We start from the raw sequence: 26,524 nt of genomic DNA on the forward strand, positions 1-26,524 counted from the left end.
GGTTGTGTGCTCCTGGTATAAATGGTTCAAGATATATCTTCTCATTTTATTACAAAAGGTATTTCCCCATTTTACTAAACTGTTCCCTGAGCCAATGTGTAGATTGTGAAAATCACTGCTTTTGGATACCTTCACCGTAATCTTTCAGTTGAGTATGTGATGCTTTCATGCATTTACCAAACAAGCAAACAAAGAACAGAAAAAAGCTACCCAAAATTATTATTCCTACAGCTTTGCCACAATTAGCTAAGGCCTGGATCCCGATGGGGTGATGCACAGTTTGTAGAGATCAGAGGCAACACACTAACATCTCCCTGCAGTCTCCTGCAGATGGTGTTCCCTGGAAATTGCTTTCAATCAGTTGAAATAGCAGCATGGATCCTGCTTCCAGCTACCATTTGACTGCAGTAGTGTCTTTATCCTCATTTCCTCCAAGATGCTTAGAAGAGCATTTTAGCCTCACAAAATCCTTATGAGGCTAATTAGGATGACAGCGTGTGACACTCCCAAGACCACTCAGAGAGCTTCATAAACAAGCAAGGATTTGAAATTAGATTTCCTAGTGCTATATCTGCTGTGCCATGCCACTTCTAGGGAATTAGATCCAATGCCAAAATATGTGGAATTAATATCACTGTTGGTTTTCATGTTAACAAATTATGATTCTTTTTCCAGAATAACAACTTCCTAAACACAGTCTTTGATCCTTACCTCGTCAATAAGAGAGAACCTACCCAAATAAGCCTGTATGAGGCATACATTCTTTAGTCAATTGTTTGTGATCTCCTAAATGTCACATTTTAAAATAACTACAATCATATAAAATGAGAAATCTTTGGCTTTCTGTAAACCTTTACCATGATGGTGTCTGGCAAGTATATGCTATCCCTAGAAATTAGTGAGCACCGACCGTAACAGAGTAGGCATGCTGTAGTGGTTTGAGCATTGGGCTATGACTCTAAAGACCAAGTTTCAAATCCCCACTTGGTCATGGAAACCACTGGGTAACCTTAGACAAGTCACATTCTCTTAGCCTCAGAAGAAGGCAAAGGCAAATCGACTCTGAAAAAATCTTGCCAAGAAAACCTCCTAATCGGCTCATCTTAGGGTCACCATAAGTCAGAAATAACTTAGAGGTGGAAGCACTCAACAATAACAAACCCATAATGGCTTCCTGGATTTGGGACAGAGCCACAATTTTAAATACCTTACAATCCTTTTCTTACATAGGTTCTTTGTCAGTTTATGGTCTGTGTCACCTTACATGATGATTGATATTTTGTATCTGGTATTCTCATGGTTTCGTTTAGAACACATGTGGACTTTAAAAAAACCTAGGTGCTTTGTTAGATTGTTGTTGTTTTCCAAACCAGATGTTCTTGTGTTATGCAACAATATATACAAAGAGTGATATCTGTTGTTGAGCACCAGGTGGCAGGCTAGGACTGTTGTTTTGAAATATAATGCTACTGTGAAAGCCTATGATGGAGACAGATTGCTTTTCAGAGAATTAAAACTGGCATGATAGAGCTATTGGGGCTGGTGATTTGCCCGCCGTAATCTCGAAACACAGGTTTTCTAGGTGATTCAGAAACATAAAGCAACCTGTTTCTTCAGAGGGCAGAGCAGGGCCAAAGGAATAAGTTCATACTGTAAGGCACACGAATTATGCCTTTTTTATATTGTCTTCACTTTTTGTAAAATTATAAATGAATTGGCTTTCATCCATTGAGATTTAATTTAAAAGCATGGCATGACACAAGTCAAGGCTCTTCCTGCAAAGATAAAATTAGAAGAGTCAGACATAGGGTTGGCAAATGAGAAGCAAACCAGGCCCTGAGTTTTTGAGTCCAAACCTGAGACTAGGGACTGTCCCAACCACGGACAGGGGCAGGACCTATGACATTACAAGAAGCAGTCCCTAGTAGTGTCACAGGTGGGAATTTGGTGATGTCATTTAGGAGGACACATTAAACATCAAGCACAGTTACTCAGAGCACAACACACAAATAAACAAATGCATATCAAAAAATAAAAAACAAAACATTTTATAAATGTCTGTTCCTATGACTGGGAATTTAGGTTTTTCAAGTTTTATATTGAATGTTGGTGGGAGGGGGGAAACTTTCCCATCTCTGTTTTTAATACTTTTGCAAGGCGATGATGGAAGGCTGAGCAAAATTCACAGTAAAACCAGTGGACACCATTAAGAGTCCATTAATCTTTGGATTATGTTTTCCAGGTTTCTTCATGGCAGTGTTCTCACACTGAGATTATTGTCAACACTCTCAGGCCTGGAGAGGAAAGGGTAGGTCTTAGGAAACCTAGTTCAGACCTAAGGCCTGCTATTGCAAAATACTTGTGGGCCTGGAAAATATGGAAGAGTATGATGTGACAGTTCCTTTTCTGGAAATAAATAGATATCAGGTCTGTGTTCTTATAAGAGCTCACTTGCTATTCAAATGTTGTGAAGGCACCATTGTTGTTGTTATGTGCCATTAAGTCATTTCTGACTCATGGGCCTGTTACAGACAGCCAAAATAAAGCTGCTTCGAGTCACAGTGGAGGTATCGTGTTTCAATGATGAATGCATCCTAAGAGTCCAGAAGCCGCACCAAAGCCATGCTCCAGGCTGGAGCGTGGCTTTGGTGCGACTTCTGGACTCTTAGGACGCATGCATCATTGAAACACCATACCTCCACTGTGACTCGAAGCAGCTTTATTTTGGCTGTCTGTAACAGGCCATGGTGACCCTAAGGCGAGCTTAGTACAGGGTTTTCTTGGTAATTTTCTTCAGAGGGGGGTTACCATTGCATTCATATGAGACTTAGAGATTGTAACTTGCCCAAGATCACCCAGTGGGTTTCCATGTCTGAGCCAGGATTCGAACTTTGTTCTCCAGGGTCATAGTCCCACTGCTTAAACCACTACACCATGCTGGTTCCCATACCCTCCAACAGTCCACAGATGAAAACTGGGACACCTGTGTGGTCAAATAACATCAGTGTGATTAAGATGGGAAGTTATTGGTGAAGGAGAACATACAAGCTATGAGAGGCTGCAGCAGTTTGCTTTTGCAGGTGAAGGCCAAGACTCCATGCCTTTGTGTACTCTCCTCCCTGCTGAGTGAATTGAGTACAAACTACTTTGGACTTTGAACTCAGTTTGCAGCAGCTGAAGTAAGCTGAGGACAAAGCGTGAGAAAGAAAGAGAAACTGGGACATTTTGAAAGCAGCTGAACAAATGAGGTGGCAGAGAATTAATTGGGATCATCCCTGCCAAATTGGGACAGTTGGCAGATATATGGAGGAGGGAGACAAATGATGTAAAGCTGAGTAAAATTCTCAGTAATATCAGCATGTTAAAAGAGTCCATTAATCTTAAGCTTATGTTTACCGCAGCACATCCCCAGGTTTTTGTCTTTTTAAAAAGGCTGCTTTCGTAAAACAAACTATTCTCTCTAGTTTTTTGTGGATTTTTCGGGCTAAGTGGCCATGTTCTAGCAGCATTTCTTCCTGACGTTTTGCCAGCATCTGTGGCTGGCATTTTCAGAGAATGTTTGCCTGGAAAGGACTTGTGTGACCTGGAAAGGCAGGAGTGATTTGCATGTATATTGTTTGTTGCTAATGGCAGTCCTCAGGGTGTGAGGGTCTGCACAAGAGGATTAATGCCTGCTTGATTAATTCTCATTGTCTGCTGGGCACTAATCAAGCAGACATTAATCTTCTTGTGCAGACCCTCACACCCTGAGGACTGCCATTAGCAACCAACAATATACATGCAAATCATTCCTGCCTTTCCAGGTCACGCAATATATATACCCAAGTCCTTTCCAGGCAAGCATTCTCTGAAGATGCCAGCCACAGCTGCTGGTGAAACGTCAGGAAGAAACTCTGCAAGAACATGACCACTTAGTCCGAAAAACCCACAAAAAACTATGGATGCCGGCCATGAAAGCCTTCGATTTCAAACTATTCTCTCTATTTGTCAGACTATTCAGAGAAGACAGCAGATGGAATTACAATCCTTAGAAGCTGACCATTTGTTTGTACCTGTCCTTACATTTTGATGTAGGGGAAGACCAGTGCCAAGGATTCCATGGACAGTAAAAAAAAAAAAGTCAAACAGATGGATCCTAGAACAGATCAAACCAGAAATTTCTCTGGAAGTCAAGATGACTGAACTAAGGCTGTTGTACTTGGGCCACATCATGAGAAGGCATGACTCATTGGAGAAAGCAATAATGTTAAAGAAGGTGGAGGGAAGCCAAAAGAAAGGAAGGCTGTATGCTAGATGGATGATCTCTATTCAAGGGGTCACAGGTATGAACTTGCAGGAACTTAGAAGAGCAGTGGAGGATAGGGAGTCTTGGAGATGTCTCATCTACAAGGTTGCCATGGGTTGAGATTGATCCAAGGGTGGTTAACAACAACAGAAGAACAGCGCCAGGCCACAATGCTTCTATGTGCATTTTGGGAATGGCTGTATTCTTTTTAGATAAAACCAGTAAAATTGATCAATAGTTTCATTTTCACTATGTTTCCCATGAGCAGATGGACAACTTTTTGATTATTTATTTATAAGGAAAATAAAATGGATTATAACATTGCGTTTGAAATTCATTTTATGACCACAGGAACTAAAAGATTCTGGGCTCTTAGATTAATGCTTTTTAGGTATTATGATTTCAATTTAATGTACATAACCCTTGAGTAAACACAGTGTGCGAGGTGTTTCTTACATTAGTGCAAAGCAATTTAGAACTTCATGAGAAACAGCAATTTGAAGGGTATCATTGTTAGTTTACAATTGTCAAGTGGAATTATGTGCCTGCCTTGTCAGTTGTAAATTATTTGCCTACAGAAAACTGTGGGAGTTCACCATAGGAGAAGGATTTGCTGTTAAGGACAGAAGCATAGTTTGTAGTTCAACACAGGATAATATCAATGGCTTTTGGCTGCACTTGTTTAGGATTATTAACAATAAAGTATGTGGATTAAGAGTTGATGCCAAAGATTTTATGATTTGGGAAAAGGAATGAAAGAAATAAGAGCAGCAGCAACAGAAGGGCAAGAACTTTGATGACTAAGGATAATGGAAGTGGAAGATACTTGGAGAAAGAAAAGTGGAAAGATAATGGAAGTACGGTTATGGTGAGCTTTGAAAGAAGGAGAATGAGATTGTGTTGGGCCTGTGACAGTGTCACCTAAGTCACTTTGGCTGCATCTGCACTGCAGAAATAATCCAGTTTTACACCATTTTAAGTGCCATGGCTCAATGCTATGGAATTCACTGGAAGAAACTTATCGTGTCAGAAGATGTTGTACAACATGTGTGACTCTGTACCAGAGTGAGATGGGAATTGTTCACCCCTCCAGATGTACAGCATGTTTTGTGTACGTTATAATTGCTGCTTCCTCATTGCATGGATTCTAATGAAGAATTGGGTGGGTTCTTTGGATCATTTTCCTTAACGGATTTTTTTAAATAAAATTTTTCAGTTGAAAGATATCTTTCTGATACATGATATTTTTCTGACTAAGGATCTGTCACTAGGCTGATCATGTTCTGATCATAATGCTTGCCTAAACCTACTCACAACACAGAATGATGACCTGAGGATTTTCTTCTCATAGGGGCCTCTCTTGTTATTGTCATAAAATTTTAGCTAGGAGTTTATACCTGTTTGTAACTGTCACCATTCTGACATTTCCCCTCACACTCATTTCCCCTTGACACATTTGCTTCAACAGTGTGTGCTAACAGTCAGTACATTCTGATTTCCATGAAGAGAATCCTCAATCTTCAAGAATTATTCACCCCAATAGCATATATTTGTGAGGAGCCTTGTCTATTTCTAGAAAGTCCTGAAATGTAGGACATGGAAAAGTAACAATGAGTGAACACAAGAGAAATTTGCCCTGACTTGGTTTGAGTGTTGGACTATGACTGTGGAGACCAGGGTTTGATTCCCAGCTCAGTCATGCAACCCATCTTGGGCAAGTTGCATGCTGTCAGCTTCAGGGGAACACAATAGCAAGCCTCCTCTGAACAAATCTTGTCATGATAGGTTCCCCTTAGGGTTGCCATAAGTGGGAAATGACTTGAAGGCACACAACAACAACGATCATTTTTTTATTATTTTCTGGCTCCAAACATTTAGTTCATTATTTATTTTTATTGTATTCTAGTAAACTGTTTGGTTTTCCTCCAGTTTAGGAAAGAAGCCTCAAGGAAATCATACCAATTAATGCCAACTGACAGGTGCTTTCCTCCACTGTGAGCTAAATATAGATTTGCTTAAGTAGTCCAGCATAAACGCAGGCATTTTCTCACCCGCAGCATCTTCTGTCCAGGATATCCATTGTTATTCTTAGCAGCTACTGCAGGAAGCCAAGAGCAAAAAGGAGAGGAGGGTGAAGAGAGAACACCAAATGAGCATGGAATCTAGGGAGCAAAGAAGCATTTGCCATCATTAACTGAATTAAAATACAATGTTTGTAGAAATAAATAAATAAATAAATAGGGAGAGCAGATGTTTCTGTGTGTTTTTTTCGGTTGGGTAAATGGCAGCATCTTCTACGTGCTCTAAGGCAGACCCTCCCTCCTCCCTGTCGAATCAGTGGCTCTCTCCTTATCTAACAGCCGTGCAAAGCTCTAAACCTAATCTCTTTCACTTCATGTCAACACAACTAAAGCAGAATGTGATTGCTAAGGGGAAATGCATTTTTTAAAAAATAATAAAATAAACATAAAGCTTAATGTCTGCTCTCAAGTTGTAAAATAGATATTTGGACAGAGAATAAGTGTGTCACTTAGATTCCTGATAAATAGCGTCAAATCGAAAGCATGTTCAGATCCATATATCTTGATATGGAACCGTGTAATAACATACCATGGAGGATTTACTACTCATTTTATTTTTCTGGATATATGCAAAACATATGCTGACCTTTACAGGGGTGAGATCAGTATGAGTTAAAAATTTAATTACATCTGAAAACCAGGCCATTGCCCCCCACAAAGTGGGAAGCTGCTCAGGCACCAGTTGCTGTTTTCCTGGGAGTTTGTACAGTGCTGTGTTGGAAACCAGTCTCACACGGTTGCCAAATGACTGGCTCCCTGCAGAATGACATATTTGTGTCTGATGATGCAAACTGCTGTAGAGATAAATAGCCCCACAACCATATCCTGACCCAAGAAAAATCTTCAAGTGCAGGCAGCTGTATTGACCCATATCAAGAAAGCACTTCTCACAATTTTCATCTCATAAGAAGAGCAGCTCCTATGTAAAGATCATTATTGTTGTTGTGTCTTTGTCATTTCTGACTTATGGTGACCTATTGTGGGGTTTTCTTGGCAGAAATTATATATAAGGGGGTTGCCCTTGCCTTCTTCTGAGACTGAGAGTATATAATTTGCCCAGGGCCATTCAGTGGGTTTCCATGGCTGAGCAGAGATTCAGTCCTTGGTCTCCCAGTGTCCTAGTCCAACACTCGAACCACTACACCACACTGGCTCTCTCTATAATGGGTTTTAATTGCTCATTCAAGAATAATCCACTCCTGAATATTTCCCATAATGACATATATATTGTTGCTGGAAGAATTTGTAACCACCTACAACCAGCAACTGTGAGGTCTGAAGCCAAGTGCAGAGAGAACAGAGAAGTATGAAAATATCGGCAGATGATTCTAGTGGTAAAATCTAGAGAGGGTTTCCAGCATGCATTCCACGTGGACAAGAAGAATCAGCTGGTGCTGCAGCAGGCCAAATCAAAAAGCCCTGGCTCCACTACACTACTATCTTTATATATGCGGTCCATTATGATAGGCCAAGGAAATGCTAACTCATTTCTTTGAATAATTAGATGCACAGTGTTTTATAGCCCACACAGTAAGAAAGCTCATAGAGGGATGTATTATATCTGGAATATTTTCTTTAACTGTGTGTTGAAGGATTTACAACCCCCCCCCCAAAAAAAAAACAACACTTCCTCCATATCCCTCCGTCCCACCCACCCCTTCTCTCTGTCTCTCAGTTCCCCTACTGTCAACCCAAAAGATTTCTAGGACAGCAAGGATATGTTCTAGTCCAGACATGACACTAAACATATTTCATCCACAGCAGGGAAGATATAAATGACACATAGCATGCAGATGGCTTGCAGCATCAAGAGTTACTCCATATGTATGCTCATGCATTAATTCCATAGGATTTTCTTACACAAGAACAACTCATGCCTTCCAGTATTTCCCAGATGAAAACTGGGACATGTGCTGAAGCAACTTCAGAATGTGATCAAGATGGCAAAACTTATTAATGAGGAAGAGTGCACAAGTTAGGAGAGGCTGCAGCAGTTTTCCTTTCCCTGGCCTGATGGGAAGGGCAAAATTCCACCCACTCCTCTCCTCTCCTCCTGCTGAGTTAACTGAGTGCAAAATAATTTACATTTTGAACTCAGTTTGCAGCAACTGAAGTAAGCTGAGGGCAAAGGGAACATTTTAATAGCAGAAAAAAGTGGGACAACTGAGGATTAATTGGGGTACAGTTGCCATCTGTCTTGGAAAACATGGAAAATCCTGGATTAAAAAGACTAAAAAAATGTCCTGTTCACCTGGACTAGTTGAAGAAGTAAATCCCAGATTTCTCCTTGGTTGCAGGCCAATGGGTATGTTAAAGGACCCTATCACATGGGGTTATAACCCTGGATTACCTTTCCCTGAATTCAGTCCTAATTTGGGATTCAGCCTGGTGTTATCACAAAGAAATCGCTGCCAAATCGCCACCCGGGTCCTTCCCAGATGCAGCCCAGGTCCTGTAAGCCACTTCAGCAGCCATTTTTAGAAGTTGCTTGGAAGCCTTCATCTCTTCACACAGACAGGGGGAAAGAAGGGGGGGAAAGCTTGGTACTGGGGTTGAAACATAATGGTAGAAAAAGTGCAATAATTGATGTGTTGAATTTGCATAATCAGAATGCAAATTAATAATATGTGCCCTCGTGGTACAACAGTTAAATGCCAGTAGAGCAGCCAAAATGTGAGTCCAATCCTGTGGAGCCCCAGGTTGATTCAGCCTTCCAACTTTTGTAAGTCGGTAAAATGAGTACCCAGCTTGTTGGAGGCAATTGGCTAACACATTGTAAACCACTTAGAGAGTGTCTAGCACTATAAAGGAGTACAGAAGTGTAAGTACTATTGCTAATGATAGGACTGGAATATGTCTATAGCAGAAATTCTAATGGTCAGATTCTTCTATCTTTTTCAACCTTGAAGGAATATAAGATTTTGTACACTATTACTTGATAGGCAAATTAGGTGCCTGGATATGAGGGACTAGAATATGGCAACCCTAAATTGGGACTGCCCCCGCCAAATCAGAAAACTTGGAGTTTTATGTGCTTAGGGAAAATGTAGGTCACCAACTTTTAGTAATAGATAGTGAGAATTTGGGAAAGTTACTTTGTGGATTCAGTTCTCAGAATTTTCTGGGCAACATTGCCAACAGCCAGACTGACTGAAAAATTCTAAGAACTGTAGTCCCCAAAATAACTTCTCCATGCTTCAAGTACAGATGACAAAAATTCATCTGCCAGTCTAATTCATTTAATGGGAGGAGGTGTCAACCTTTTTTTAGGCTGCAAAATGCTTTATGGCTGTCATGCATTGCTGCTAAATCACTGGTTTTCCATTTAAAAGTATTTCCTGGATGCTTTTATCTCAGATGAGTACATGATTCACATTCCACAATCACTTTATGCACAATGAAAAATCTGCAAACATTTGCCCATATAACAGTGTACAAAGTCTTATATTAATGGAACACACTCCCTCAGAGAGGGGTGGAGTCTCCTTCTTTGGCGGTCTTTAAATTTAATATAAACAAACAAACAGAGGCTGGATGGTCATCTGTTGGGGTGTTGTGAGTTCCTGCAAGGCAAGGGATTGGGTTGGATGTCCCTTGTGGTCTCTACCAACTCTATGATTCTATTCCTTAAATGTTTAGAAAGATACCAGAATCTGACCATTACAACCTCTGCTATAGACATTTTGCAGTCCTGTCTCAGATGTATAGCAAGCTAGCAGCTCACACTAGCCAAACCTCTTCTTGGTGTATTATGCTAGAAGTTGCACTTTTCCCAGAATTGTACAGTATTTGTTAGAGAAGACAGAGAAACTCTGGCGGGTTATAGACTGCCATTTCGGACGTCCTCAGGACGTCCCATTTTAAAAAAGAGACACCCCTTTCCCTATCACGGACTCAGTCCGTGACAAATGGCATCGGCCGTTCTACACGGCCACCGCCATGTTTACGTCTTGGACGCATAGCGTCCAGATGGGGCACAGCAGTTATGATGTCGTGGGTGCGCCATAGGCGCCTTGTGATGTCATAACAGCGCCACAGGAAGAAGCTCCATTTTGGAGCTTCTTTTTGGCTCCACGAGGGAGTTGCGCGGTTTGTATGCTGCGACTCCCTCGCGGAGCAAAGAGCAGCGCCGACAGACCACCGCAAAGCGGCAGTTTGTAACGCCTCCCCGATGGTTCTGATCAGACTATTTCTCCAGTGCATTATTTCCTTTACAGCCACTGTACCTACTGCCCCTTTTGTCCTGCTGCCACTGCCTGTAACATCCTACAGTGCTACACCAGCATAGTTCACCAGGAGAATTCCAGCCAGTGACTCCTGAAGTAGTGAGAAAAAGTTATTTTGCATATGTTGGGAGGGATTTTTTCCCAATTTTGTTACTTCACATGCTCCCAAAAAAACACCTGGCATTTAAAATACCAATTCTGACAAACTCGGGTACAAACCAATTTGCCTGCTGTGTCAAAAGACTGACTTCACCATAAACAACAAAGCATTCCGAACAAAACAGTCTTCTCATTTTCACAGTGACTCACCTGATCCACATTGTAGCCTTCTATTCTTACAACCCTTGTGACATCTAATAGCGGAGCTGGCCCCAATTCCTGTATCCAAATTAAGTTTCATTCTACTACACTATCTCTTCTGCTACACTGCCTTTTCTGCCCCATACTGCTATCAATTCATTATGATTCAAAGCAGACAAAAATCCAACATAGATAACCAACATTTCATTCTAGGACAGAGTGCCATCTCTGCCCAAAACAATTTCCTACATATGGTCTAAATGACTGCTTTCTAGGTAGCAAGCACATCATTAAGGGATAAAGATAATATGGATGTAACTTTTTAAAAAATGTTGTAAATTGTCTTGTTTGGGGAAAGGTGTGAACACAAAGGGAGAAGGGGAGGGATCTTATGTCCTTGCAGATGTTGTTAGATTGCAACTTTCCTCAACCCTATAAATCACAACCAGTGGCCAAAAAAAAAAAAAAAATGCTGGGCATTATAGTTTTACAACATCTGGAATGCCAAATCATTCCCATTTATGTTCTAAAATTTTAAATAAAAAGAAACACTCATGGACAATGGGAATCCTTTGTAACTGTACACAGTATTTCATAAACCTGCAGCCTTCTCTAACTAATATGGTGCCTTCCGGTTCTGTTGGATGGCAGCTCCCAACAGCTCTAGTCTGATATATTTGATATGGTTGGAGGGTGGCAGTTTGGGAAAGGCTGCATGAGCTCATGGGAATGTTTGGTAGTAAATGATGGCTTTAAACTCAGCTCATTTGAGCAATATTGGATTAACATGATGAAACATTCTTTCTTCTGCCTTGGAAACCAGGATGACCCTGCTGCTTGCTAAATCTGAAAATCCACAAGAAAGGAGAATACTAACCTGCATCTTTGGGTTTATTTTATTGAATAGGTATTTCATTCTGACAACTTCTAAGCTACTTTATATCTGCAGAGCAGGCAAGATGCCAGAACATGCTGTAGGGAAATACTGGTACTGTTTCACCTTAGTCACAAATAATCATTTTGATGGAATGCTGCTGCTCTAGAGAGTTACAAGAAGTGTTTAGACTCTAATCTTCTTTGTTCATTTTTTTAAAAATGGGTTCTGTAAGGAATGAGGAATAAAACATGGAGAGTGTAATGATGGTTGAAAGCAGACAGGCTTTAACCTACAGAGAGAGCTCTCGCCTGCATAATTTAGGCAGGCAGCTCCTTACAACAAGCTTGCTCTGTAAATAAATTCAGATTCAGATTTGTTTTTTTGTTTGTTTGTTTCTGCCAATAGACAAAAAAAGAGAACATATTTATGACAAGGAATTTAAAGAGCAAAATAGTAAAACAAGGATACACAACATGATGGATGATAAATAAAATCAAGTTCAACAGAAGACAAAAAGCAATGTCAGAGGCAATAACAGATTGATGCAAGGGTAGAAAGATATAACTTGTCAAAACAGGTTAATCTCAATAATGTCAATTAAGAAACATTTACATAAACCTATTTCTATGCCATTATTATGAGGGGGAAAAGACAGCAATGGGCTTCATGTAGACCCTGAACCCCACTTTTGAATCCTTGAAGCCTCCTGACAGCACCTCCAAATGCTGGCTTGGGGGTGTGTGATTTTCTGTTTGAAAATTGCCCAAAGGCAACTAAACTGCATACAGATACAGCAGTGTGCCTTCCTTCCCAGCACCCTAAATCTCCCCAACATTTCCCTTTAGCTGCAAAGAGGTTGAGAATGCTGACCCTAAGTGTGATGTCACTTCTGGTGAGTTGCAACATACCAGTGCAGTCACCATTTAGTTGCCTAGCCCAAAACTACAGGATACCCATATCTAGCAAAATCTTTTGGACTAAGACAGAGTCACAGAATGATAGAGTTAGAAGGGGTCTCAAGAGCCATCAAGGTCAACCCCTTGCTCAGTGCAGGATCTTCAGTTAAAGTATCCCCAACAGGTAGCTGTCCAGTCTCTTTTTGAAGATGTCCAGAGAAGGAGACCCCACCACCTCTCTAAGCAATTGGTTTCCTTGCTGAACCACTCTCACTGTCAAGACGTTCCTTCTAAAGCTCATTCAAAATCCACCCTCCTGTAGAGATTAGAGATTTTGAAGCACAGACTCAGTGACTAACCACCAGGGATCTTGTAGCACTGGTCTTCCTGAATAGGCAGTAAATTGGACTAGATGACATTTCAGTCTCCTTCCAGTCCTTAAGATTCTATTTTTGCATTTTACTCCTGTAATAAAACTCATCATTTTTGTTTTTTAAAAAAATGCAGTAGAGAAGATGAATGCTTATAATCTGTTTCTGACTCTTAAGTCTTTGTGTTTATTCCACCCCTTCCTCAGGATTTATGGTGTGCCACATTTAAAAATGAAACATCATCAACAACAAAAAGACATATGGATTTAAACTAATGTTACCCTCCCCAGTCCTGAATGCACTTAGCCAGAAGCAGAAAAGAAGTGGTGAGTAAATTGTATCAGTCAAAATGAATTATATAACATATGAGCCATGAAACCTAATTTTAAAAATTGAAATGTACATGAACAAGTCTGCAGGAAGATCAAATTCTTTCCCAAAGTATATTTGAATTGTAAATATACTGGCAGAAAATGATGTACAATCAGAGATACTTTTTAAATACTTCACTGACATTTTGGTACCATCTTCTGTGTGCAGCTTAATGCATACAGAGCCTTGGGAAATGTGACAGATAAGTCCTGACACTATAGGTGAACATCAGTGCTAAGATTCACATATTAAGCAAATAAACATTCCTGAATTATCTCTCTTAACCCGAGCAGTAAATCCTATCAACTAAAATTAAACTCATTGCTTGTCACTGGATTTCTCAAAAAAAGAAGAATTCCTTTCCTTGACAAACATGAACAAACAGTGTGAGGGGGCACAGCTTGGACCCTGTTCCAACAGGAGTAGGCAAGGGGCTGATTAGCCAGAAAACACATGGTAGCAGAAAGGTTGGAGACCAGGTGACAAGGCAATCTAGGTTATATTCAGTTCAACACACTTTTCAGAATGAGGAGCTGGCTAAGAAGAAAAGATTTTGTAGAACATAATGTGAGTGTTCACCCTAATACTGTAGGCTAAAGAAGTTCTTCTCAAACTATAAGATGTGACTGGCTGCATTTTTTTTAGTGTGGCCGTAGGGGCTGATACTCTATTTGTGGAATATCATTATTTCCTCAGGTGCAAAACAGACCAGCTAACAAAGCTGGCTTCCAGCTGGCTTGGGGGTGTGGCATGCAGACAACGCACACTCCAAGACACCTGGAAGCTGACTGCACGCTGCCCAGCTGCCCAGACATGGGCCAGCTTTACATGCCGCATGCCACAGGAGTACTGTAAAGCTGTGGCAGGACAGGAAAAGTCAGTTTTTGCGGCAATTTGCTCCTTCTTTTTGGGCTGGCAAAAACGTGGATTGGCTCCATGGCGTGCGGTTGCCACGGCCCCAATCCGGCTTTCTCAGGGGTGATCTGTTCCATCCCTTATTTCCTGGACTTTGGACTGACAACCAACAACTCACACATCATGAACTTCCACTTTGAGTAGCAGTGGGGCAGAGAACACTCTTCATTCACTGAATCTAGTTCAGTGATGCTGTAAAGTCTGGATATCAGAGGCAATATCTAAGGCCTTAATGATGACCCAGAGAACAGCAGGTGATAGGACCACAGCAGGCGCATCCAGCATCAGCATCCAGCATAAGTATGCTGGGGAACCTGTGCTGATCATTGCATAGGGATATCAAGGATATTCACAAATATTCCCATTCTTGATGAGATGGGAACACATGGGGGTATCTCATTGGGTGAGATTTTTTACCATCTACACATCAGTGGAATGATGAGCACAGCAAGGTCTCATTATATATTCCATGCCATTAATCAGACAGGTGAATGGGGACAAATTTCCCATGTGTCTGGCAAGCAGGACATTTTGACTGGCTGGCTTTCCAACTTCATATTTCATATCCTCTGGAACCTCTTTGCACACAGGACATTAAATCTGTTGTTTCCCTGTTTCTGCACCTCATTTCTTTCATTTCATCTCATCACTGTGAAACAGGGTGACCTATGGTCTGGAGAGGGGAACTTGACTTACTCTTCCCCCCAAATTGCTAATGCTGGTAACAGTCACATCATGTGGTAGTAAATGTAGGTTTAAATCATTGTGCTCATAGACAATTATTAACTACAGTGTCCATAACATTGCAGATTTGGGTCTGTGTTTCCCACTTCACTGCTCCACATTTTGGGCTTCTGTTCCACCCCATCCACAAGCCAGCCAGCAATAGCATTACTAGGTCCAGTGGTGTCAGTGAGGGGGTGCAGGGGGGCACGGACCACAAATGGTTGGTCCTTGCTTCTGCTGTGGGATGTGTGCAGTGCTGCTGCCAGTGCCTGCTACTTCTCTGCTGCTCTTGAGGGAGCCAAAGAAATAAAGAAGAAGGGACAAACGCACGTCCCTCCTTTCTTCCCCCTGCCCTGGTGCTCTGGGTCGAGCAAGCCAAGGCAACAGGGAAAGATACACACACTCAACCCTCTCACCTTACGGTGCCTTGGCTGGCTCACCCAAGCTGGCCATGGCAACAGGGAAGGAGGGGCAAGCACCTACATACCTCTCCTGCCTTCCTTGGTGCCTTTGCTGGCTCTCCTGAGATGGCCATGGAAGTGGGGACAGAGGGGCAAGCCTTTCCACGTTCCCCTGATTCCTCACTTACTCAGTCATGTCCTACCCTCAACAGCCCTTAGTGGGCATTTGGGTGGGTGGTGCCCCCCTCAGCAGCCCCAGGCACACTAGGTGTCACCAACATTAGGGAAGCCACTGGCTTGGTCAGGACTATCTCAGGCCTTGAGATCTCAGGACCAAAATGTGAGAGGTAAGGATTGATCTAGGGAATGAACTCTTGTGATGTTACAAGGTGCAGCCCCTGATAATTTCACTCAGTATGATACATCATGCATACAGTGGGCATTGAATTAAAAAAAATAACAAAAGAGGAAAATACATATGCTTTTCAAGGCCATGCTCTTGTCCTGATCATCTATCCTGAGGACTGAAGAAGAGAAGATAGGCCCTGAGACTGGCAACCATAGCCTAGTAGAGGTGTGGAAATTGTGGCACGGGGTGGCCATTTTACACAGTAAACTTTTGTCTGCCACAGGCAGTGTTATCATTTGACCAAGAAAGTCACAGCCAGTGCCAATGAATATTTGGGCATATGATACACTAGTCTAACTCTCCTTGTGCTTATGTTACATTTAAAATGTAATCCTTTAAAACAATGATCTGTGAGGCAATTTTCAGTGAGCATGACTTTAGCAAGTATGACTATGGTTAGGGATATTAGGATGAGCCCCCCAATCTATGGTATAATGTCAATTGTGGTTCTTCTTGGACAGAGGTGGGAATCGCATGGCCCTTCTAAGGATATTGCATTGCAACTCCCTTCATTCCAGTCAGTGTACCCAACATTTAATAATGCTGGAAGGTGCTGAAATTATTTGGAGGGCTGAATGTGTCTCCTTCCCATCCTGCCACTGCTTTTTGGCTTTTCGAATCATCTTTGAAGCCACGCTAACAAACATGACAGGATTTCTTATTTTTATCAGCACTTAGCTGGCATTTGCTTTTTGCTAAGGTACTTGGCCTGCTAATTCTGCAGATACTTAGAAATGTATGCACTGGATTAAGCACACTTTCCCTCTATTCTCTGTTGTGCATAGTATTTTCAATTCCTCTCATGTCTGATTTCCATTAATATGCCTTTTTCTTTCTCTCTAAATGAGAGTGATTTCACAGTGATGACTGCTGTGTCTTCCTGGATGCTTCCCACTAACTCAGCCACCTGCTGTGGGCTATTACTCTTCCGTTCATTCTTCCAAACAGTCTTCAAAGTACAAAACTGGCCAACTAGGCAGGCCATTTTTAAATATTAAATTTCCCTTGGACTGTAAATGTGCTAGCATGAGCAAAGGAGTAAGTAAAATGGAGTCTGTGTTTCCTTCAGCCACACAGGAACAGCACAGAATAACAATTCTTCCAGTCATAAAGAGTAGCCATATTAATCCATGAATGGGAGAGGTGGGCAGGAGACAGTATGAAATAGTCTAGAGACAAAAATGTATACATAATATCCTAGCATAGGTGATCCTATGATGGCATCTGAAGAAATAAATTCTGAAAGTAGACTGAAGCAATTAGAAAATGCAGTTCAAATTTAGTTTATTTATAACATGTTTAAGGGAAGCAATCTGGTTTTTTGTGGGGGCTTTTGAGCTATGTGGCCATGTTCTAGAAGAGTTTTTTCCTGACGTTTCACCAGCATCTGTGGCTGGCATCTTCAGAGAATCTGGGTTTTGTCCAAATTACAGCCATGCTACCCATATGGAATCTCTTAGTAGGTCAAACTTGATAAATAACACTTGAGGCCATAGTGCAATATTAAGTCTAAACCCACCAACATTTCACAGGTACAGTGGGGACACATATGGCCAAGCAACATCCAAGCATGTTCAAAATGGTAAAAGTTATTAATGATTAAAAAAAAACAGGCAAGCTAGAAAAAGCTGCAGCAGTTTGCTTTTGCCTGGGTCTGTTGGGAAGGGCAAGATTTTGTCCTCTCCTTTCATCCCCTCACCCACTGAGTTAACTGAATACAAACTCCTTTTGCACTTTGAACTCAGGCTGTATCAACTGAAGTAACCTGAGGACAAAGGGGAAAAGTGGAAGAAGGAGAAAGAAACTCTTGGACATTTTAAAAGCATTTGAAAAAAGTGTGATGAAACAGGATTGATTGAGACTGTCCCTGCCAAATTTGGACGCTTAGAGGATATGTAAGTCTTTGGCAAAACCTGACTCCTTTTTGTGTAGATTTGGTACTATTAGTCACTCTGTGAAGTCAGCAAGGGTAGTAAGAAGGCTTGATTCACAATGTGAAGGTGGGGGACATCAGTAAAGCCCTGGAGGCTGCTGCTGGACCAACTGTCTTATAAAAATAACATGAAATTGTGAAGACTATAGGTACAATTATAGAGTGTGACTACTAATACAATACAATATGTATGGTGCAGATCAACTGCTATGTATGCCAGTGACACTTTTGATCTTGTACGGGCTATGAGAAGGGCCTTTCATTCATTCCATGATGTATACTAATACCTATCTCTGTTTAAATAAAGATGCTGTTATGGTGTCATTCTAAACTACTGTGTATGCAGCATACATGAATCCACTTCCATTTACTTTATAGCTGACTTTGCTTTCTTGGGAGAGGCCCAAAGGAACAAAAAAAATGAATTCAGAATATCAGAATATTGATCCATATTTTAAATACAATGGAAAGGCTAGTTGTGCAACCTGAAGGAGTATGAGAATGTTGTTCACATGCTTTATATATTGTGATTACAGTGAGTGGACATTCATGCAATGGAAGTGCAACCATCTGGAAATATATTGGGATCCAACAATTTTTATTTATTTATTTTCCACTGAAACAGATTAGAATATTAGTCTGATTGTGAATAATGTTTCTTTTGCAATTTTCTTCACCGTTTTTTCCCCATCTTTATTTCTTGTTCTTGGTGGTGATGGTGACCATGGAAATGTATTTGGATCCCCCTCATCTCTAAAAGTGTTTGCACCTTTGTTCCATTACAAACTGTTAGACTAAAAAGCTTTTAGAGGCAGTAATATAAACCCAGAAACAGTCCAGGAGCAGCCCCTTTTTTGTTGGGAGCTGGAATCCAACAGCAAATAATTCACAATTATAAGCAATTCATTAAAATGGACTACTCAGATGATATTCTTTCAATATGATCTAAAAAAATTTCTTCCACTTGGATTATATACTTCTCTTCATAAACAGGATTCCAATGAGATGGGAAAAGGTATAGACACAAAGATGTAAATTGGATTTGGAGAGCAGAGTAGGGAATATGGAAAGTAAGCAACCTGTCGCCATCTATGATATCAAGAGCAAGTGCTGCTCTGCAGGGATCAAAGGTCAGGAAGCTTTTTTTATTTTTGAAGCCATGATGCTGTGTCCCTTTAAAGTAGGTTTGGAGTTGGCTAGTTCTGAGCTCTGATTGGACAGACTGATGCCTGTCTTCAGAAATCAGAGTAATCCTGGCTGATTTTATCCCACTCCAGTTCCCTAAATCTGCTGCTGTTTCTGCTCTACCAGAGGATTAAAGGGCCGGCAGTGGATTACGTAGATACGGCTGCTTCTGCTGTTTGCAGAGTTCCCCTCTTAGTCTGCCATTTCTGCAGGGCATGGAAGCCAGACTCCCTCTGTTGTTTGTTGCTGTCATGGGGTGGTGGGTTTCCTTCTGTTTTGCCATCTAATAGAGCCCAAACAACTCTTGGTGGAGATTCAGATGCTCTACCCCTCAGGGAGCTGTGGCCCATTTGGAAAAAGGTGGGAAGAAGCGATGCTGCGATATAACATAAGATGAAGACTTAGATGCTCTCAGATCCCAGCTCTCCCACCCTCACCCCAGCAGAGCACCATGCTGGGGCCTGCACACCTGATACCAGGACCATCCTAAGAAAAAGAAACTTCATCAAGAATATCTGTGTCTATGCAACTGACCCTGCTACTGAAGGTTTTGGTGTGGAGGATGCTGCCAGGTGGTCTCCTGTGGCTTTTTCTCTCACTCAGCTGCCTCCTGCCCTTCACCAGGTCCCAGATGAAGATACCACTTGAAACGTAAGTGGCCTTCCCTTTCCCCCATCCTCTGTATCCTTGCTACATAGCCCTCTGAAACCTTCAAGCTATTTCTACTGGTATTTGGTGCATCTGAAAAGTACCCATTGTTTCATTTCACCAAAGGAAAAGAAAAGTCGTCCCACCCTACTATCCACTTTTAAAATTATTATTGTTGTTGTGTGCCTTCAAGTCATTTTCAACGTAATGCAACCCGAAGGAGAACCTATCATGAGGTTTTCTTGGCAAGAGTTGTTCAGAGGAGGTTTGCCATTGCCTGCCCCTGAGGCTGAGAGCATGTGACTCACTCAAGGTCTCCCAGCGGGTTTCATGGCTAAGCTGGGAATTGAACTCTGGTCTCCAGAGTCATAGTCCAACACTCAGACCACTACACCACATACTTCCTTAATGTAAATATAATGTACATGCATGCGTGTTGTCAGATTTCTCTCTTAAGCACATTCACTCTGCTTCTGATGTTAGAAATGGCTGGATAATCCCAAATTCCCTTTGTTTTTCTTACCTTTATCAAATCCATACTTGCCAATAATGAATTGGTTGATAAACATTACTGATGTGCTCTGAATAGTTCATATCTTATTCAGAAAAATATGCTGGTGTGAGCGTTTATGGGTCATAATAGTAGAAAGGAAAATTAGCACCCAAAAGGGAGATTGACAGGGATGTTGTGCATACTTCATTGACAAGAAAAGCTTGTTGTTACAGTTATAGTTCCAGAAATAACCATTTGGGCTATAGTTTCCATAGTTGTTATTGTGTGTGTGCACATGTATGTAGATGCTTCAGGTTGCCTGTCGACTTATGGTAACCCCATAAATTTTATGCAAACAATACTCACAGATGATTTTGCCAATTCCTTCTTCTGGAATACAGTTGGTCCGCTGTATCCACAGATTTTTTTATCCACAAATTATATATACTATGCCACTGTATTTACTAAAAAATAAAGAATAAAAATCAGGATTTTGATCAGACCCAGCCAGGGGTGAATCATTCATTCAGGTGGTGATGTGTGGCACATTTTGGCAGATCACAAGAAACAATGGCCTGTTACAGACTGCCAAAATAAAGCTGCTTCGGGTCTCTTTGGAGGTATGCTATTTAAATGATGCATGGGTCCTAAGAGTCCGGAGGTCGCGCCAAAGCCACCCTCCATTCCTAAGCGCTGGAGTGCAGCTTTGGTGCAGCTTCCGGATTCTTAGGGTGCATGCATCATTTTAACAGCATACCTCCAAAGAGACCCAAAGCAGCTTTATTTTGACAGTCTGTAACAGGCCAATGATCCAATAGAAACAAATACGCTACCTTTCTGACACCACGTAAAACTGCCAATATGTTCAAACCAATATTTGATTCCAGGTCTCTGGCTTAATACCTAGGCAACCAGACTGCAAATCACTCTGGTTTATAACAATGTAGAAACTTTAATACATATTTTTGCAGAAGGAGCATGTGGAAGTTCAGCTGCCAAATCTTTTGAAAGAATAACTTCCCTAAGGCTTTGCTGCCCATTTCTGATTCTGCCTTATATTTTGACTTTAAAAACCCCAAAGCCAAAAAGGTTTGTGACTTGAACAATTTGTCATAAACATAATGGCAATAGCAATTTGTCATAAGCATAATAGCAAAACAACCATGTGGGGAAAAGAAAAAATGCTAGGTATTACTAGACTCCAAACCCTCCAACGTTTCATAGAAAACTGGAACATACCTGTGATGAAAAAGAACACACAAACTAGAAGTGTCTGCAGCAGTTTGCTTTTGCCTGACCCTACTAGGAAAGTCAAGATTCTGCCCTTCCTTTCCTCCACTGAATTAACTGAATGATAACTATTTTGGCACTTTGAACTCAGTTTGCGGCAAGTAAGATGATTATAAATGGGGAAAGGGGATTTATAGTGGTAGGGCCTAGTTGTAGGTAGAAGCTCTTTGGTGAGATTTGCAAGATAGTTCAGAAGAAACTGTAGGTGTTCAGGAACATAGGGAATGGTACAGGAACATTGGAAATGAAAAGAAGTGAGTTTGTGTCTGACTATTTACAAATTTGTGATCCTCTTATTGTCTCACCTTTTCAGCTGTTTTAAAAATGTCCTAAAATGTCCTAGAGAAGCTGTACGGATTAGGCATCCTTTCAGATGTTGTTGAGCTCCAATCCCAGATTTTTCAAGACTGGCTATGCTAACTAGGACTTCTGAGAGTGCCAGTTCAAGGGCTGCATGTTTCCCAATCTCACTCTAGGAGGTTCTCCATGCTCAGCCTATGAGATTGGTTCCTGATTGTGCCTTGGCCACAGCCTCTGATACCATGTAGGAGAAAGGAAAGCATGCTCTCCAATATTCCCAGTTGGCAGGAACAGTCCCAATTTACCCTCTCCCATCCCACATTTTCAGCAGCTTTTAGAATGTAGAAGTTTCTCTCTCTTCCTCCTACCTTCGCCCTTTGTCCTGGATTTACATCACATGCTGCAAACTGAAGACCTTAGCACACCAACAAAAAAACCCAGCTGCTCCCTGACGGGATACAGTCACCTTTCGGGTTGCTACCAGGAATTATCGCACGTAATTTGCCACCAATGCCACAAGGTGATTGCAGCCTGGCGGCATCCCGGGTCCCAGGCACACTTCAGAGACCGCTTTTCCAAGCTGGAGCTTCCCGGCTTGGAAAAGCAGCTTCCGAAGCATGGCTGGGATCTGGGATGCAGCCGTCTGGCAGCATTGCTGGCAAATTACATGTGATAATTGCCAGTAGCAACCCAAAAGGCGACTGTATCCCATTGGCAAGCAGTCGGGGTTTTTGTGAGTGCAAAATCATTTGGCACTCAATTAATTTCAGCAAAAGGAAGAGGAAAGGAGGGGAAATAATGTTATTCTTCCCAGTAGGCTCATGCAAAAGCAAAGTGGTGCAGCCTCTCCTAGATTTTCTGTTCTTCCTCATTCATAATTTTACCTTCTTGACAATACTGATTTTGCTTAGCCACGCATCTCCCAGTTTTCATGTACAAAATGTTGGAGCTTATAGAATCTAAGCATAATCAGCTAAGGCAGAACTGGAGCATTTTCTCTTTTTTCCCCAAGCCTGAAATTGCCCTGATGTTCCTTAGCCATGTGTATCCTGGTTTTCATATGTGAAATATTTGCATGTATTATTATCAAGTGATTTGAAGATTCATTGTAAGGTGGCCACTCATATGTCACCAAAAGCATATTCAATTGCACACGCTAATTTATATGCACAGATACAAAATTAGAAGTGATAATTTTTAAATAATTTAAATGGATTAATAATAATAATAATAATAATAATAATAATAATAAATTATAATCATTAATAATACAATGGATTTCTTATCCCTTGTCTCCTTACCCAATCACAATGAGCCCCACTTCTCATTCTTATATACATTTAGCAGAATTTGCCATGCCATCATCTTGTCCTCCTTACCACTACCTGTAGGCACCACCAATGACGGATGAAGAATATGTAGGCTGATAGGTTTCTGGTGTTACTGCTATCCCCCCCCAAAAGAAAATGATTTTCGGTGTGTGGGGTCTGTATCTGTCAGAATTTAACTGTCAGCAACCTATGGGATTTCATATATGATGAGAGCCAATAGGTTTAAAGCGTTTAGGTGAGGTGAAAATGAGATGAAAATTTGGATTAGTAATCAAGTATGAAAACTGGGAATTCTGACAAATTTTGTATATTTGGAAATATTTATTTCAGTTCTAATTCTGCTTCTGGGCTCTTGGAGTTCATGTGCATTCTTGATTTAAGGCAGAGAAGAAATTGTGTTGCTCATGGGCCACATGTAGCTCTGTCAGAGAGGAGGGTAACCTCCAAAAGCCCTGAGAATCTCTGCAAATTTTTGGCCAAAGAAGCACTTTCAGACATCCGTAATCCTCTTTGTGGGGAACATGATGCTAAAGCACCCTCAAAACAGTCAGCCTCCTGCAAAATGGTCTGAAATGCCAGTGCAAGTGATATGTTACTACTTCCAGTCTCCCAAAATGTTGTCACAACAATGAGCTATAGCCCTCAGGGACTGCAGAAGAGCTAAAAGATTGGGCATTATAAACTGCCAGGCTCCAGAGCCCCCTCCCTTATTATTTAACAGATCCATTTAAAACAATTTTCTCTTGTCTGTTTCACTTTCTGGTTGAGGTAGGACTGAAGGCTACAACCCAAAAACCCCTCAGGGGTGGAGGGCCCATTAGAATGGTCCACCCTCAAAGGTCGATAGAACCCAAAAGGTTCCAAGAAGCCCTAGAGGGATTTATGTTTGGGAACGATGGCGACTCTGTCGAAACCCTGGTTAACAACTGGAATGAGAACCTTACCGGGGTAATAGACAGTATCGCTCCTGAGCATCCTTGCCAGCCCGCTCCTAATCGAAGACCCTGGTATACTAAAGATCTACGCCAGATGAAGCAGGCTGCGCAACGACTAGAGCGCTACTGGCAGAAACATCAGCGCATATCTGACAAGGCACTCCATGAGAAGATGTTGTGTTCCTACAGAGTGGCAATCAATGCAGCAAAGAATTTGTTCAATGCTGCACGGATTGCATCAGCAGAGTGTCGTCCAGCAGAGCTGTTCAGGGTGGTTAGGGAATTAACTCAACCTCCGACCACCCTGAACCCTTTATCAGAACCAACTACAGTTTGCTGCGACGCTTTTAATGACTTCTTTGCCGATAAAATCTCTCAGATAAGGGCTGATCTCGATGCTGGTTTTTCGACAGAATCACGAGAAGAGGTGTCCAGTGCCTCTGGAAACAAAGTTATACTGGATCGCTTTGAGTTTGTGGATACCGAGGACGTGGACAAGCTCCTTGGTTGTGTAAAAAGGACGACCTGTCCTCTCGACCCGTGCCCATCCTTGTTGACCATTGAGGGAGGGGATGTAATAACAACCTCATTACATCTTATAATCAATGCATCCCTTCGGAAGGGTGTATTTCCATCCGCCTTAAAACAGGCTATAGTGAAACCAATCTTGAAGAAACCCTTCCTTGATCCCCTGTAGATGAGTAATTACAGACCTGTCTCCTTACTATCTTTTTTGGGCAAGGTGATTGAGAGGGCAGTCGCCTTTCAACTCCAAGCTGTCTTGGATGAAACCGATTATCTAGACCCATTTCAAACTGGCTTCAGAGCGGGATACGGAGTGAGACTGCCATGGTCGCCTTAGTTGATGACCTCCATCTGAGCATTGACAAGGGAAGTGTGACCCTGCTCATGCTCTGGGACATCTCAGCGGCCTTCGATACCATAGAGTCTCCGCCCTCCACAACTGCCATCTGCCGGCCTGCGAGGGAGTTCGCCAGGCAAGTCCAGTTCCATCAGGACTAGCCTGGAAGAAGGAAGAGCCCTCCCTCCAATCCATCTGCTTTGGTCCAGGCCTCAGAGGGAGAGAAGAACCACTGGACCTCATCCCCTTTCCCTCCATCATTCCCTTCTCCTTTTGTTTCGTGTCTTTTAGATTGTAAACCTGAGGGCAGGGAACTGTCTGATTAAAAATAATATTGTAAGCCGCCCTGAGAGCCATTAGGGCTGAAGGGCGGGATATAAATACCTAAATAAATAAATAAATAAATAAGTAGACCATGGTATCCTTCTGGTATGCCTGAGGGAGTTGGGAATCGGGGGCACTGCACTCCAGTGGTTCTGGTCCTACCTCTCAGGAAGGTTCCAGATGGTGAGGTTGGGGGACTGTTGTTCTCGTAAAAGAGAGCTGACATCTGGCGTCCCTCAAGGCGCCATTCTGTCCCCCATGCTGTTTAATATTTACATGAAGCCACTGGGAGAGATCATCCAGAAACATGGAGCTGATGACACCCAGATCTATCTCTCCATGTCTCCGACTGACACAGTGACTAAGGATGGCATCTCTCCTCTGGATGCCTGTTTGGAGTCAGTAATGGGCTAGATGAGGGAAAACAAACTCAGGCTGAATCCAGAGAAAACAGAGGTACTCGTGATAGGTGCCCCAAGTCCAGATGGGGAAATTTGCCATCCAGTCCTGGACGGGGTCACACTTCCCCTAAAGGACAAAGTTCACAGTTTGGGAGTACTCCTGGACTCATCCCTACAGTTATCATCTCAATTGGATGGGATGGCCAGGAGTGCTTGGTACCAGCTTCGGCTGATACGCCAACTGCGTCCCTGTCTGGACCAAAAGGACCTTGAAATAGTAGTACTTACACTGGTAACCTCTCGTTTAGATTTCTGTAATGCGCTCTACATGGGGCTACTTTTGTACCAGGTTTGGAAGCTTCAGCTATTTCAAAATGCTGCATCCAGATTGGTCACTGGCACTTCAAGGTCGGACCATATTACACCTGTATTAAGATCTCTTCACTGGCTGCCTATTAGCTTCCAGGCTCAATACAAAGTGTCGGTCATTACCTATAAAGCCCTACATGGCTTGGGTCTGAGTTACTTGAGGGAACACCTCTCCCTACACAATCTGCCCCGCACTCTCAGAACAACAGAGAAATACCTACTTGAATATCCCAAGGTGAGACTGGCAGTAACTCACCAGAGAGCATTTTCATTGATAGCTCCGAGGTATTGGAATAAACTCCCTGAAGAGATCCAATTAAGTCCTACCTTGAGTGTCTTTAAAAAGGCACTGAAAACTCATCTCTTCGGGCTAGCATACCCTCCTGACTCATTATAGAGAAAGAGATTCCCTAACAAAAGCTTACTTCAAGATGTTTAACCTGCGATTGAGATATCTTAAGATTGTTTTTATACGTTGTTTTTATAGGTTTAATTTTTATTCGAGTGTATCTGAGATTGTAATTGATGTTATATGTTATATGTGTATTTCGACTGATTCTGTACACCGCTTTGATCTGCTGGAAAAGCGGTATA

The 26,524-nt window shown here is 41.8% G+C and overlaps 1 protein-coding gene across 6 annotated transcripts in view; it reads left to right on the top strand.

Moving 5' to 3' along the window:
* The first annotated feature begins 19,195 nt into the window (after positions 1 to 19,195).
* The window catches only part of LOC149311722 (voltage-dependent calcium channel subunit alpha-2/delta-4-like), a 204,090-nt gene continuing 196,761 nt past the window's right edge, over positions 19,196 to 26,524 (top strand). For all 6 annotated transcript variants that reach the window (XR_016281488.1, XR_016281490.1, XR_016281489.1 and 3 more), the window contains exon 1: positions 19,196 to 19,628. Coding sequence is in view for 3 of the 6 variants with exons in the window: in XM_089527755.1 (XP_089383881.1) it covers positions 19,501 to 19,628 (128 nt within the window). In the remaining 3 variants the exon portion in view is untranslated. The remainder of the gene's footprint in view (positions 19,629 to 26,524) is intronic.

The sequence above is a fragment of the Sceloporus occidentalis genome, unplaced genomic scaffold (assembly GCF_023333645.1).
Source record: "Sceloporus occidentalis isolate IW3139 unplaced genomic scaffold, rSceOcc1.0.p SCAF_5, whole genome shotgun sequence".
Classification (NCBI taxonomy): Eukaryota; Metazoa; Chordata; class Lepidosauria; order Squamata; family Phrynosomatidae; genus Sceloporus; species Sceloporus occidentalis.